This window comes from Pseudochaenichthys georgianus, chromosome 6 (genome assembly GCF_902827115.2).
Source record: "Pseudochaenichthys georgianus chromosome 6, fPseGeo1.2, whole genome shotgun sequence".
In the NCBI taxonomy this organism is placed as follows: Eukaryota; Metazoa; Chordata; class Actinopteri; order Perciformes; family Channichthyidae; genus Pseudochaenichthys; species Pseudochaenichthys georgianus.
In genome coordinates, this window is record NC_047508.1 from 27,197,439 (window position 1) to 27,212,013 (window position 14,575).

A 14,575-nucleotide genomic window follows, 5' to 3' on the forward strand; every position below is an offset into this window, starting at 1 on the left:
TGAATTCATAATAACTATTAATCTTGTTGTACTAATTATTAAAAATAGAGGAATACTCTTTAAAATGTTGGGTTTTTTATGTTGTTGAAAAAATGTAGGCTATGTTGAAAATGGATATACAAAAATTACACGTGTTTATATGTGCTTCCACATGTGTTTGGTGATGCACATTAATGCAAAGACGAAGCTCTACGGGAAATGTTTTACAACTGTGAGTTACTGAAGAGTGTTAAAAACTGTACATGTGACAACATTTGGACATGCCTTGCGTGGGAGGCAGAATGAGCTAAGACTGAGAGGTTTAACTGACTGGATCACGGAAGTACAAAGACAACTCTGGATCTCGCGACAATCAGCGAGAACTGACTGAAGACTCGTCAGTTCATCGCCATCAGTTGCCATAGAAACATCCACACAAACTATGCTTGAGCTCAGTTAAAAAACTCAAACACGAAAACGTAGATTCACGTTTTATATCAACAGTACACAAAAAGTTCTCTGACTATTACTACTACAATGGCTCAGTATCGCACAAGTGTGAAAATCGGAAACTGGAACGAGGAACTGCGCTTAGAAGAGGTTTGTTATTATAATGTCCATAACTTTAAACTTTAGCTAGAATAGCTACCTAGCAAAACACCAGTTGGAGTGAAGTCATTCATCTAAGCTAGCATGTGTGCCTGCGTCAACATGTAAACACAAGCTTACAATTAGTTTGTACGCTAAATGCTACATCTCTTGGATAATGACTACAAACGGATTTAAAATGGCAATTCAGTATTCTTATTAAGCTACCCATTTCAGTTTTTAAAAAGCAGGTTATCTACTTTGACAACTTACTCAACAAACAACAAAAGCAGGTATAATAAGGCTGGATAATTAACTGAAAACAATGTTTGCTTTCTTTGGCAATTGAAAAACAATATTTAACTAGAAGAAAAATTATTAATTGTATTGGTAAAATTACAAATTCCTGTTTACTGATACTGTATGATTCACATGGGAAGTAATATACTTTAGAAGCCATTCAGTACCAAAGGGGGAAAAACAGCATTTTATCAAATAGCGAATGTAAGATGAAGATAGTAATACATCTTATTCTACATTATTTATGTGTAAAAAAAATGCACTTATAGTGTATAACCTGCAGTAGTGGACACATTCAATAATTAAGAATTAACACTCTTTATACAAAAATATAAACGCAACACTTTTGTTTTTGCTCCCATTTTTCATGAGATGAACTCAAAGATCTAAAACATTTTTTATATACACAAAATAACCATTTCTCTCAAATATTGTTCAAAAATCTGAAAAAATCTGTGATAGTGAGCACTTCTCCTTTGCCGAGATAATCCATCCCACCTCACAGGTGTGGCATATCAAGATGCTGATTAGACAGCATGATTATTGCACAGGTGTGCCTTAAAATGGCCACAATAAAAGGCCACTCTGAAACGTGCAGTTTTGCTTTATTGGGGGGGTCTGGGGGGGTCCGAAAACCAGGCAGTATCTGATGTGAGGGGTAGGGGTAGGGGTAGGGTTAGGGTTAGGGTAATGTTGTGAATCGAGTGGCCCATGGTGGTGGTGGGGTTATGGTATGGGCAGGCGTATGTTATGGACGACGAACACAGGCCACTCGATTCACAACATTACCCTAACCCTACCCCTACTCCTAACCCTAACCCTACCCCTAACCCTACCCCTCACACCAGATACTGCCTGGTTTTCGGACCCCCCCAGACCCCCCCAATAAAGCAAAAATGCACGTTTCAGAGTGGCCTTTTATTGTGGCCATTCTAAGGCACACCTGTGCAATAATCATGCTGTCTAATCAGCATCTTGATATGCCACACCTGTGAGGTGGGATGGATTATCTCGGCAAAGGAGAAGTGCTCACTATTACAGATTTTTTCAGATTTTTCAACAATATTTGAGAGAAATGGTTATTTTGTGTATATAAAAAATGTTTTAGATCTTTGAGTTCATCACATAAAAAATGGGAGCAAAAACAAAAGTGTTGCGTTTATATTTTTGTTCAGTGTATGTTGAATTGTTTTCCAGGATACAAAGAGAGAGCACCTGGAGAAAAAAGAGAGGGGCGAGCTTGCTGCCCAGAAAGTAGACTTCCTAAAACAGCACATGTTGAGCCCGGTAAAAAGAGTTTAAGCTATTAGAACATCTTTAATAACAACAATAATATCACAGTGATGATGTGGATGGAAATGATGCTGTTTTTGTATTTGTGAAGGTGGATCTCACTGTGACAACCGATGGAAGATTGCACTTTGGGGATGTTGTGATGTTGGTCAACATGGGAGGAGAAGAGAGGGACTGCAGTGCATTGAGCATTAATGCAGATGTTAACAGTTTTAATAAGATTCCTACACCTGGCATTATATCCCCGTGTGGAGTTGTCGCAGGAAGAGGTATTCAGGCCTGCCCACGCACTGCCTTCATCATTACCAGGTATATACATTAACACATCAACTTACATAACATATTAAACATTCCCAGATGTTAACCTGTAACTCTGCTTATGTGAGCACTAGTGTAGATGGCAGTCCTGAAGGGTCGACTCTTCATTTTGATCAAAGCTTTGCCCTGAAAACAACAAGTGGCTTTGCCAGGGGAGTAAGTGAAAACACACACATATATATATATGATTATATAATTAAGATCTTAACACAAAGACTGTCTGTTGTAGAGGTGCACCCCACTGTTTCTTCACATGGAGTTGACGTTGTATGCCGTGAGAACAGTTGTGTAATATCCTCTGTGGTCCTGAGGGGAGCTTTATAAGGTTAAGAAAGTAACCGGATTATGACCCTTCTTTTTGGGCTTGGAAGCAATTTTTTTAAGATGTAGTTTAGAGACAATGTATTTTCTAAGTGCTCATTTACTTTCAGTGAAACAAAACTTGATTCCTTCACATGTTGTTTTTTTAAACACCGAATGTTTTTCACTTTACATTTTGCAGTACACGTCTCATCTTTAAATTGTCACTTTGTGTGTTCAAATATTTTTCTCAGCTTTACTTGACAAGTGACCTGCAAAGTTTTCAAAAGGTAGATCACGTTATAACATTATTCATTTATTGACTACATTTTCTCTGGTTATTTTTCATATATTTTATTGTGACTTTATTTAAAGTGTGCAAAGAAGTCCCGGCTACAAGAAGTTAACTTGGAAGACGGCAGCTCCTTTCTGTCATGGTGGAAGATAGTTCACTTTGACCCCCAAGAGAGGCTTGAATATGAGGGTCAGCCTGTTCCTGTAAGTCTTAACCAAATCTTCATGCTGAACTAACATCAGACTGTTATTGTCTGTTCAATCTTTAACTAAACTGTTAGTGTAATGTTGCTCAACCTCTGTTGCACTGAGAATTTCCAATAAATCATCCACTGGCTTTTCTTTTTTCCAGGCTAATATGAGTGTGCTGATCATACACTGCAAGACAAACCAGGCTCTCGCTGTGCTGGGTGGTCACGTCATTTGGTATTTTCCATTTCCCCTTTAAAAGTCACCATATGTTGCTGTGTTAAAGGCAATGCTTTTGATTTGATGTCTGATGTGAGGTACACAGGTTTGGCACAAATAATGGCCTTTAACAAAAAGACAAATATCAGACGAAGAAAATTGCAATGTGGATGTAGGTCAGCTAACTATAACTATAAGCTAAAAGCTTGACAAGGCGCTATTAAAAAAAAGATAAGGTTACAGTGATCTGAAAAACCTCTCTCTGATCTCTATAATCTTAGTCAACTCCAAGGCAATCTCTCAAGGTGGCAGTAATCATTAAATAGAGACGTACACAATGTTGCTAATTTATGATTACTGGCTAAGATTCTTTGATTGAGAGTTTTTCACTAAAACGTATATTCACTATGAAAAGATGTGTATCTGTCTGTCTGTCTGTCTGTCTGTCTGTCTGTCTGTCTGTCTGTCTGTCTGTCTGTCTGTTTATTTCTAAACATAATGCAAGGTAAAGTCAATACAGTATGTTTTAGTGCCATTTGAAGATTTTTTTTAAGCATGTTTGATGAATATTGAGATAATATTGTGAATCACAATTGTTTCAGCTAGAATAATCGTGACATGACATTTTCATTTTGTCCCATTCCTGATGTAAATGTACTTTTGTTGAAACGACAGCCTCAAGCTCATCAAAGCCACTCAAAAGTCATGTTACAATGCCTGTATGCCGGGTGTCGTCCTGTAGGTAACAGTTGTCCCTTTCTGTAGGACCACGTATGGCAAAGAGTGTGAGATGACGGCTCACACATTCCTAGACTCCCGCAAAGCAGAGCAGGACAACAACCGCTGGACACTGTGCAACTCTGACCCAGCAGGGAAGGGCCTCGTCCTCCTCACCCACACACAGCTAGGGGCCCCCAACAAGGTGCTCACACAGGCAGACCCTGGCATCTAACACAACCCACTCATCGACTTCACTTTTACATTTTAAAATAAAGGTTGTTTTCACTTCTGTTTGAGTTGCTGACCTTTTTTCTCTCAAGCAAAGTCATTTTGGGATGGACTCTATGAGTATATGATACGCTTTAGCCAGCCAACCACCAGGAGGCTTTGTAGCAAGAGGCATTTGATACGTTTCCTCAAACAGCACTATCATTGTTTTAGTTGGGCGATAGCATAAGAAACCCACCGTGATATCGGACAGTTGGATGACTCAGGCCAATTTCCCATGCATTTGAAAATGTCCCTGAAATACATGATATAAGAGATATTGATAGGGTGAAGTAGGGTTCTTTCATGGAAGAAGCAGTGCATTTTAGGAAAAGGGGAGCTCAAAGGTAAGTTATCATCTCCCTGCAGCCCTTTTTTTACAGGGCTTCTTTTTTAACAAAGGGAAAGGATGAAGAATGTCTCTGCTTTTGCTGCAGTTATTCTCATGTAAATAATGAAATGCTTTGATCACAAAAGTAAAACGGATGAAACATAAATATAGATTCCTGATTGTCCTTCCATTGCTGTCTTGCAACTTTCCCCCAGGATTGTTAAGTAAAAGGTTCAAAGTAATCTTAGGGTTTAGACGTGGCCTTTCACAGGTAAACTATAACAACTACTGTAGGCACCTTCCTCTATAGATAACATGCCTAGATACAGATAATAGATAACCATTATTGCCTCTTGTCCAGGGTGCGTTCAATTAAATACGTTTTAGCAACACTAATTTGCAACGTTTCACGACGATTTAAAAAATATTGTGTCACCTTTACACTTTTGACGAGGGCGTCATCAACAATGATTTAAAGGGGACGTCGTAGCCGCTAACAACCATTTGAGACGGCACATCAAACCGGCTCTTATCGTTATCTTATCAAACGATTGGCTTCTTCTTTTTTTTTACAACAATGCGCTGAACGCGTCGGTGTCATGTTTCAGATGGAGACAATACTAAAGTGAGAAGCTACACGTGCAGCAGATGAGCGTGAGAGAGGCAGGCTCCACACAAAGGTAACGTTACGGTTCACCATTTGATGTATGGAGGTTATAACAACGAATCATTGTTTCATTAAAATAGATAACATTCAGCTTATCTAGCCACTGTTGTGTTCTTATTATAATTATCAGTATTCATGTTTGTAATCGTAATTATCTGTTAACGCGTGTGTGGTCGGCAGATTTCAGTATGCAGTTGCGTTTTTATTTCTGCCTGAATATGTTTATAATAAGCGCATTTATCTGAGCCGGCTTACAAATTATACAATTAATATTCAATATATTGATACAATGTTAGTGTTTGTTTCAAATAAAGATGTCCCGTTCTGATGAATTATACGATATACCTCTCCGTGGCGTATGGCCTGTCCTCAAATAGCTAATGTCATATTATACCGTTATTTATAAAAGAAAAAGCCATTTAACCTCCTACACATATGACTTATTATTCTGTAAAACACCCATGTATGATGGTTCTTAGAAATCAAATCAAGTTTTATTTATATAGCACATTTATAAACGATTTTTGGTCGAGCCAAAGTGCTGTACATATAATAAAAATAGCCTACAGTAGAGATACTTTACAGAAAATACAACAGCACAGATTGTTCAGAATATCAGTATGAGAAAAACGACACCCTCTGTCCTTAGACCCTCACATCGTACAAGGAAAAACCTCCAGAGAAAACCCACAGTTTAAGGGGGAAAATGGGAGAAACCTCAGGGAGAGCAACAGAGGAGGGATCCCTCTCCCAGGACGGACAGACGTGCAATAGATGCCTTGTGTAAATCGAAGAGATAATACATTGTACAGCATATAGACAGAATGTTAGGAAATGCATGTGTCTGTCATAAGAAGATGAATCCACGAGGATGTCAGCTACAATCCTGTGGAAGCCATCAGGGAAGCAGCATGACGAGACCCAAGGCAGGACCGCAGAGACAGGTTCAGCCACAACCCGAAGTCCACGACTTAATCCAGAACTCAGGATAGAGGATCCAAGACACAGGACTACAGCAAGAGGATCAGCCTCGACTCCGGATCCCGGCGTAGATATAGATACACAACAAGAAAAAAGATTTGTCTGGGTTAATCGGAACAAGAGAATACACAGACACAGACAGAGAGGGAAAGGTCATTGGATAAAAGTTATTCTTGATAACCCTCTAGATTAAGATCTCATGAACTTCCCCACTCAATCTATCAAGACCCGAGCAGTTCTATTAGATATAGGATAAAAAACAGAGATAGGGAGCACAACAACCTATCTCTTCATCAGATGCACTCCCCCGCTTATTTAAGCAACTCTGTACCCAGATAATAAAGATAATATCAGATAAGGCTTAGTCATGGTCAATGGTTGCTTTAGGTCGATCTTTGTGTTGTCCTTTATAGATGGATCTGAACGTTTCCATTTATAACACCGTGCTACCAGAGAACATTTAAAGACCATTGCATTACTGACTGACTACACTCCTTTGCTTATGTAACAAAAAGTAAGGGCTACGATGTGAGTGAAATAACCAATTATTTTGTATCCATAGTTAAGTGCTCAACTATACTTTCTGCCCAGGTTATTTACCTAGTAACTGGTAAAAATGTGTAAACTTATACGTAGTTGACACAGTAAGCTGAAAAGGCTGTAGTGCTTTTCAAGATATCATAATACACAATTATGTTGTGTATTATTTTACAAGAGTATCATTAATAGCACTTGCATTCCTTATCGAATACATAGCTTTTTATTTGTCCTTTTTAATTCACACATGAGTTTACAAACTTATGCTTTACCACGTTTTCTTGACACATCATGATATATACTGTTAACAAGATATGATTGCAAAACATGCATTGTTTTAAAAATGATTTCTACATTCATTGTGCCCTTTATTATTTTAACCAGTATAAGCAATATGGGTTTTATATGTTGTACTGTATGTCAGTTGAATTGATGCCCGTTGCTTTGTTTAACCAGACAATCATGGCAGTGAATGTTCCTGGACTGGCGGCCGTGGTGGTTTTTTACATCGTCATCCTGGTTATTGGGATCTGGGCATCTCGAAAGTCCAAGAAAGTGGAGAAAACATGTGCTGGCACAAAAAGCGAGGTTGCCATTGTTGGTGGCCGCAACATCAGTGTCCTGGTCGGGGTTTTCACCATGACAGGTAAAACCTTTGTTTATATGCCTGTCATTTCATATTTCTTGATGTACTTATTGTGTGTGCTATGTTTCTACCTTGACAAATGATTTTATTTTCTTTAGCAACATGGGTTGGTGGAGGTTACATCTTGGGAACTGCTGAGGCTGTTTATTCTCCGTCTCAAGGTCTCATCTGGGCCATGGGGCCTCCTGCATATCTTACCAATTTTGTTTTGGGTAAGTTCCCTCAACCAACAATAACACACAACTGGGACAAAATGTGGGAGCAATTGTACACTAAAACAAGAGTATTATATTGTTTATAAACATTTAGGGCTGCCCTTGAATAAAGAAATACTTAGTCCACTAACACTCCGACGATTTTGTTGACGAATGGATTAGTTCATGTAATTAGAACTGAGTTTCTCCATTTCAAATCATGCAAATTCACCCTTTAATGTTGTGTTTGCCAGAGACGTGCCCATACATCTTGGGAACAAGTCATTTCGCAAGAGAATGCAGCCCTAAGATGATCTGACATTTAACAAGGTTTTCTTCTTGTTTTGGGGAAATAGAACATACCTGGATTTGTTTTTTCATCCTCACAAGATGTGGTTCTTGAGTGTGCTTTTTAGTTGGTGTGAAGGTTTGTGGGTCATAGTTTTTGATGATATTCTTCAACAGGAGTAACGTCAAGAAGACACTTAGAGTAATACAAATTACGTCTTGAAATTAATGTGATTTGCACATGCTCAAAATACACCTGCTGGTAAAACATTGGTGTCAGTTATGTGTATGTATACAAAGCTGAACTTATACCCAAAACTTGTAAGGCAAGGCAAGTTTATTTATATAGCACCTTTCAACACAAGGCAATTCAAAGTGCTTTACAAAAAACGAAAGACATTAAGAAAATGGCATTTAAAATCAGTCATTAAAAAGTAAAGATAATAAAATAAACATTAAAAGAAAAAATACATGGATAAAAGTTACAGTGCAGTTTAAGATGTGAATAGTTCAATTAAAAGCAGCGGTAAAAAGAAAAGTCTTCAGCCTGGATTTGAAAGTAGTCAGAGTTGCAGCGGACCTGCAGGTTTCTGGGAGTTTGTTCCAGATATTTGGAGCATAATAACTGAACGCTGCTTTACCATGTTTAGTTCTGACTCTGGGGACAGAAAGCTGACCAGTCCCTGAAGACCTGAGAGATCTGGATGGTTCATAGTTTAGCAGGAGGTCAGAAATGTATTTTGGGCCTAAACCATTCAAAGCTTTATAAACCAGCAGCAGCATTTTGAAATATATTCTTTGACACACAGGAAGCCAGTGTAAAGACTTCAGAATAGGAGTGATGTGATCCACTTTCTTAGTGTTAGTGAGGACTCGAGCAGCAGCGTTCTGAATCAGCTGCAGCTTTCTAATAGATTTTTTAGTGAGACCTGTGAAGACACCATTGCAGTAGTCTAGTCTACTGAAGATAAAAGCATGGACACGTTTTTCCAAATCCTGCTGTGACATTAGTCTTTTAATCCTAGATAATATTCTTTAGGTGATAGTAGGCTGATTTAGTAACGTGACTGTTGAAACTCAGGTCAGAGTCCATGACTACACCTAGATTTCTGGCTTTATCTGTTGTTTTGAACATTGCAGACTGAAGCTCAGCGCTAACTTTGATACGTTCTGCCTTGGCTCCAAAAACCATTACCTCAGTTTTATCTTTGTTTAATTGGAGAAAGTTCTGACACATCCAGTCATACTCACATTTGAGCATGAACTGTTTTTTTTGCAGCTTTTTCTCAAAGAAGGACTTAAATAATGTATTAATTATCTAAATTATTTCTTATGTTTCTCCATTGTTTGTGTTAAAACCTAATTTATTATAAACTCAGCTCCACTTTAATTCATTATATATATTTATAATGACAACACACTTCAAGTTATGTTTCACTTCAACAGTTGTTTTGTCTGTTTACTCTTTGCTTCTTAAGGAGGATTGTTTTTTGCAAAACCTATGAGGTCAAAGCGCTACGTGACGATGTTAGACCCGTTTCAGCATCGCTATGGAAACATGCTCACTGCAACACTCCTGCTTCCTGCTTTGATGAGTGATATTTTGTGGGTTGCCTGCATTCTCGCTGCTCTGGGTAAGAAACGCATTGTACAAACCCAAGGCTATGACTCTGCCAAACTCTGTGACATTGCATGTTGTGTTTGTGTCTCTGAATACTGTCTTGTGTTATTTATAGGAGGAACGATGAGCGTCATTCTTGGTCTGTCATCTGCCCTCTCGATCGTTATCTCGGCAGGTGTCTCCATCACCTACACATTTCTAGGGGGATTCTACTCTGTGGCATATACTGACATCATCCAGCTGTCCTTCATCTTTGTCAGCCTGGTGAGAAATACAGAGGTTGCAGTAAAGTAGGGAGTGACAGATATGACTGAAAATAGAGAAAAAGGAGGCAACAGGAGTAATGGCACTTAAATAAGACAGATAACGGCATACAGTAGATAATCAAGTATGACACAAAGCGCAAGTAATTCAATAGATGACCTGTCCTGATTTTTGCAATAACAGCTGTTTTCTTCTGTTTCAGTGGCTCTGTATTCCTTTTTTGTTACTTAGTCCTGCAGTTGCTGACGTCTCACATACAATCAACCTGAACCAAACCATTGGAACCTCCTGGGTCGGAGAGTTGAAGTTGGAGGATGCAGGAAAATGGGCGGATGAGATGCTGTTATTGGTTAGATTCTAAATTAATTTTGTTTCACTGTTTATGTAGTGGAGTAAGGAGATTAAAATAAAAACATCCTTAGAATTATCACTGCACACATGCAACCACTGAATATACTGCATCTCTAGTTCAGGCTTCCCTCGCATCCATGATTTGAACTTGAATCATTGAAGTTATTCAGTCAAGGAAACATTTCTAGTTTAAAGTCACCATAATACAGTATGTGTTTTCTGTTACGCGAGATTCTCTAATGTCTTTGTTTCTGCAGCTGATCATGTACAGCTCTGGGGCCTCATTTATAAATGGTGCGTACGCACAAAAGATAGAAAAAAAATAGAATGTTACCTCTCATTTATCATATATGAAGAATTAATTTTCACAAATTGATTAAAGCCAATCTTAAAATGATTTAACAAACGCCTGTTTGAGACTCCTCAGTGCTCACAAAAACATACGGAAATGTTATTGATCACCCCTCGATTATGTTCTCTTGTTAAGAAATGTATTCTCATAAATGATGTGGTAAACAGAAGGACAGAATTACTTAAAACTGAGGCCGTTTTGCAGTTCTATAGGTTGTATAGATACGAGCAAGGTTTTATATACTATCATGTTTAATCATATTTTATGCAGTTCGCCAATAGCCTACTTGATAAGTCGCTCGTAAAACACAGGAGGTATGGAAAGAACACAATATGTGGTAAATTGTACAGCTAATATAACACAACACATTAGTTGTATTTCCTTTAACTGGTGGATTATGGATAGTTGCTGATCGACAGCTGGAACACAAACCACCAAATACAAACAAATAATTCAGATCCAGTGGTCATGACTCCACTCCGGAGGGATTCCCCGATCATTTCTTACAGTTTCTCATCAAGGGGGTGTCTCCTGTCCCCAGTACAAACACACTGCCTGAGGAAGGTTATGTGTATTTTCTTTGTCATTAACCTTTTTCGGACCACTTATTTATTTATTTTGGTGACGATCCGACCTCCATGCTGCTACTCTGGTTCAAACTGCATCCACCAAGCAATATGATTTATCTCGACCTCCCCAAAATAACCAAAATCTGACACGGTGTGAGATGTCTTTTTGAGCTGTTCTGTCGTCATTTCCTGCGATCTTCTTCATGCAGTCAGTCAAAATGAATGAATGAATGAATGGGCGTTTCTTTGACTATTTATAGGCAAATATGGGCGTTACGTGAAGCCCGCAAAAGCTGCGCCGCATTTCGAGTCGATTGTGATTTATAAAGGGAAACCGGCGTAGGATGTGCCGTACGCAAGTCCTGTGCCGGTACGCAGTCTTTTATGAATCGGAAAGTGTCTGTGTGTATTTATTTGCTTTGTCCTACATAAGCAACCTTCCCACGCCAATCCTACGCAAGGCTTTATAAATGAGGCCCCTGGTCAGGTACAAAGTCACCTGGAAATTGTTGTAATTAAAAGACCTGTTTTAGACAATGTGTACTTGTTATAGGAGGTTAAGCACATGTGCACTAAAACTACTGTAGTGGCATTCCAAAAAGTCCATGAGGTGCAGCTTTGTCTGCGAACGTAGCTTACAAGCACTCTTAGCTGGGTAGCACAAAAAACACTACAACAACTAGGCTAGGTGAAATGATAGTCTACCTTGGCTGTTTTTTCCTTAATTTATTGCTTTCATATTTACAGCGTTGTATGCATTCAGGTAACATCATCATTGTTACCACCCCCAGCATGCCACATGCCTGACTGCATTTAATTTCCTGTATAAATGCAGTCCCATTACATGTGACTGCCACCCAGTGTACACAAAAGTGCATTACACCAAATAAACAGGCAAAAGAAAAGAAAAGTTGGCTCTGCAGTACCTCACACTCTGGCCCATTTTTGTTGATGGCAGGCAGACACAAAAGTTCCAAACAATGCAAACAAAGAGCCATCGAACACATAGTATTCTCAGTCTTAGTTCACTGTTGTTATATGAATTCCTGCAGTGAGCCTGTACTGTAGACTTCCAATCTAGAAGAACATAATCATCTGTCTGTCTGGTGCTTGTGTTGCCGAGTTGTTCTCTGATTAAACTTGTGTTTTTTGCGCATCTGTGTGTGTTTTAGGCTTTAGGCGGACTGGCCTATCAAGCTCTATACCAGAGGATCCTCTCTGCAGCCTCCTCTGCTCAGGCTCAGGTCACCTGCTTCGCTGCTGCTGGATCTGTTTTTATTATGGGAATCCCCTCAGTTATCATTGGAGCAGTAGCTTCGACTGCAGGTACACATGAATGTGCTCACTCAGCTGAGCACACAGAGCACACACGCCAATCATTCATAATAAATCTAACAGTAAGGTTGCATGTGTGTGTAAAGAAATTCCTGGTTATTCTCAGCATATTAAACTAATTATAGTAGGACATTAGCTTGCTTTCAATTATTTTGCTTCCTTCTCCCTAATGCTTTTTCTCACCATAATCCTAAAAGCTTCTTCCCCTCCCATTATTGTTTTCCTCTCGACCCTGACTGTCTCTTTCTCTACCTCCTCTATCTGCTCCCCTTCTTTCTCTCTTTTTCTCTAAGACTGGAACCAGACAGCGTATGGTCTACCCCCTCCTTTTGAGCGAGGGGAAGCGGGGAAGATACTGCCTCTGGCCCTGCAGCACCTCACCCCCACCTGGTTGTCTGTGTTGGGCATTGGCTCTGTGGCCGCAGCAGTTATGTCCTCAATGGACTCTGTGCTGCTGTCCTCAGCATCCATGTTTACACAAAACATATACAAGACGACTTTGAGGAAGCAGGTGTGTGTGAGTTTTGCGTGTGTTTGTGCGTGTGTGCATGGTTCAGCATCAATACAATTGAACGAACTCCATTTGGTTTTCGTCCATTTCTCCTGTGTTATTGCAGGCCTCGGAGCGGGAGTTGCAGTGGGTGATCCGTATTAGCGTGCTGGTGGTTGGCCTGGCAGGAACAGGCCTGGCCTTTGGTGATGACAGCGTGTTCGGCCTCTGGCTGGTAAGCGGTGACCTCCTCTACTGCGTCCTCTTCCCGCAGCTCATCTGCGTGCTGCACTGCGGCTTTGCCAACAGTTACGGAGCCTTCAGCGGCTTCACAATGGGACTGCTGCTGCGTGCGCTGAGCGGGGAACCGCTGCTGGGGATCCCCGCTGTCATCCTGTACCCCGGCTGGAGGGAGGTGGACGGTGTTATCGTACAGTACTTTCCCTTCAGGACTCTCGCCATGCTTGCCTCCTTGACAGGTGTTATTGCAGTTTCCTGGCTGGTGCAGTTAGGCTTTTATCACAAACTAATTCCTCAGTCCTGGGATTTACTGGGGGCGTTTGAAGAGAAAACAAAGGGACAGGAGGAGGAAGTACCTGTTCCTTTGGAGGAAAAGAACAACATCCTTAATACAAAATTATAGTGTTAGTACAATCTCAGCCAAAGGATACCTAAACCTTTTTTTATGCAAAATTCCTACCAACATTCTTCTCTGCACAGACTATTTCCGCACAATCTTACATGTACTGTACACTTCACCTTTAATACTGATGTAAATGCTTTATATTCACCAAGTTCTGAACAGCATTATGTGGAGAGTATTTAAAAGAGGCAGTTTATACACTCTAAAAACAAATGCCTTGGCTCAACAAAGAAAATCAACGCAACAGTTTGCATCGATCTTTATTGAGTTAAGACAACTTCTAATGAAATTGTCTTAAAGCAACAAAGTTATTTGAGTTAGGGGAGAAGGCTTTTCCTCTACAATCAGAGGTGTTTTTAATGACCACTTACTTAATAATTGGTAGCATAAACACAAGTTTTGAAAAAGATTAAGTTGTTCCAACTAGTTTTACCACATGATTTAAAAGGAATTTTAAGTTGTATGTACTTAATTGCCATCATTGTGAACACACGTTTTTAAGTTGATAACCATTTATAAATTAAGTTGCTCCAAATATATTGTATTCAATAGTTGTTTTTTTTAGCTTTTTCATGTTTTTGCCTTTAAAGAAAGAAATTAATTGATTCCACAACAAAAATATTAGGCAATTCACTTTTTATTTTGAACTGCAGTTGTTTATTTCAACACATGATGTTTCAATCAGGAGAGAATCCATTTAGTTTGAACATGTATTGACACATGCCATACAGTATGATAAGGTGCATGAACACCTGAAATCACAGCTGACTGCAGGAGAGAGGAGAACCATTTTATAGTTTGTTTGCAGCACGTTGATTGGCTGCTGGAGAATGAGCTGA

The 14,575-nt window shown here is 39.4% G+C and overlaps 2 protein-coding genes across 4 annotated transcripts; both read left to right on the forward strand.

Moving 5' to 3' along the window:
• Window positions 1–400: 400 nt before the first annotated feature.
• Window positions 401–4,489, forward strand: cfap161 (cilia and flagella associated protein 161). Of its 2 annotated transcripts, none has more exons than XM_034085703.2 (8): window positions 401–579; window positions 2,065–2,154; window positions 2,252–2,469; window positions 2,547–2,634; window positions 3,033–3,068; window positions 3,154–3,276; window positions 3,425–3,498; window positions 4,246–4,489. In XM_034085703.2, the coding sequence occupies exons 1-8, from the start codon at window positions 517–519 to the stop codon at window positions 4,430–4,432; spliced, it is 879 nt and encodes a 292-aa protein (XP_033941594.1). In that variant the 5' UTR covers window positions 401–516; the 3' UTR covers window positions 4,433–4,489. The 2 variants fall into 2 exon arrangements, with proteins under 2 accessions (XP_033941594.1, XP_033941595.1); XM_034085704.2 differs by having other exon boundaries at window positions 2,553–2,634.
• A 202-nt stretch (window positions 4,490–4,691) lies between these two features.
• Window positions 4,692–14,271, forward strand: LOC117447671 (high-affinity choline transporter 1-like). 2 transcript variants are annotated; one of them, XM_034084488.2, is made up of 10 exons: window positions 4,692–4,814; window positions 5,407–5,478; window positions 7,440–7,629; window positions 7,728–7,841; window positions 9,590–9,745; window positions 9,848–9,996; window positions 10,199–10,345; window positions 12,441–12,594; window positions 12,897–13,114; window positions 13,221–14,271. In XM_034084488.2, exons 3-10 carry the CDS (start codon window positions 7,446–7,448, stop codon window positions 13,734–13,736), a joined length of 1,638 nt encoding a protein of 545 aa, XP_033940379.1. In that variant the 5' UTR covers window positions 4,692–4,814; window positions 5,407–5,478; window positions 7,440–7,445; the 3' UTR covers window positions 13,737–14,271. The 2 variants fall into 2 exon arrangements, with proteins under 2 accessions (XP_033940379.1, XP_033940378.1); XM_034084487.2 differs by lacking the exon at window positions 4,692–4,814 and having other exon boundaries at window positions 5,298–5,478.
• Window positions 14,272–14,575: the final 304 nt, after the last annotated feature.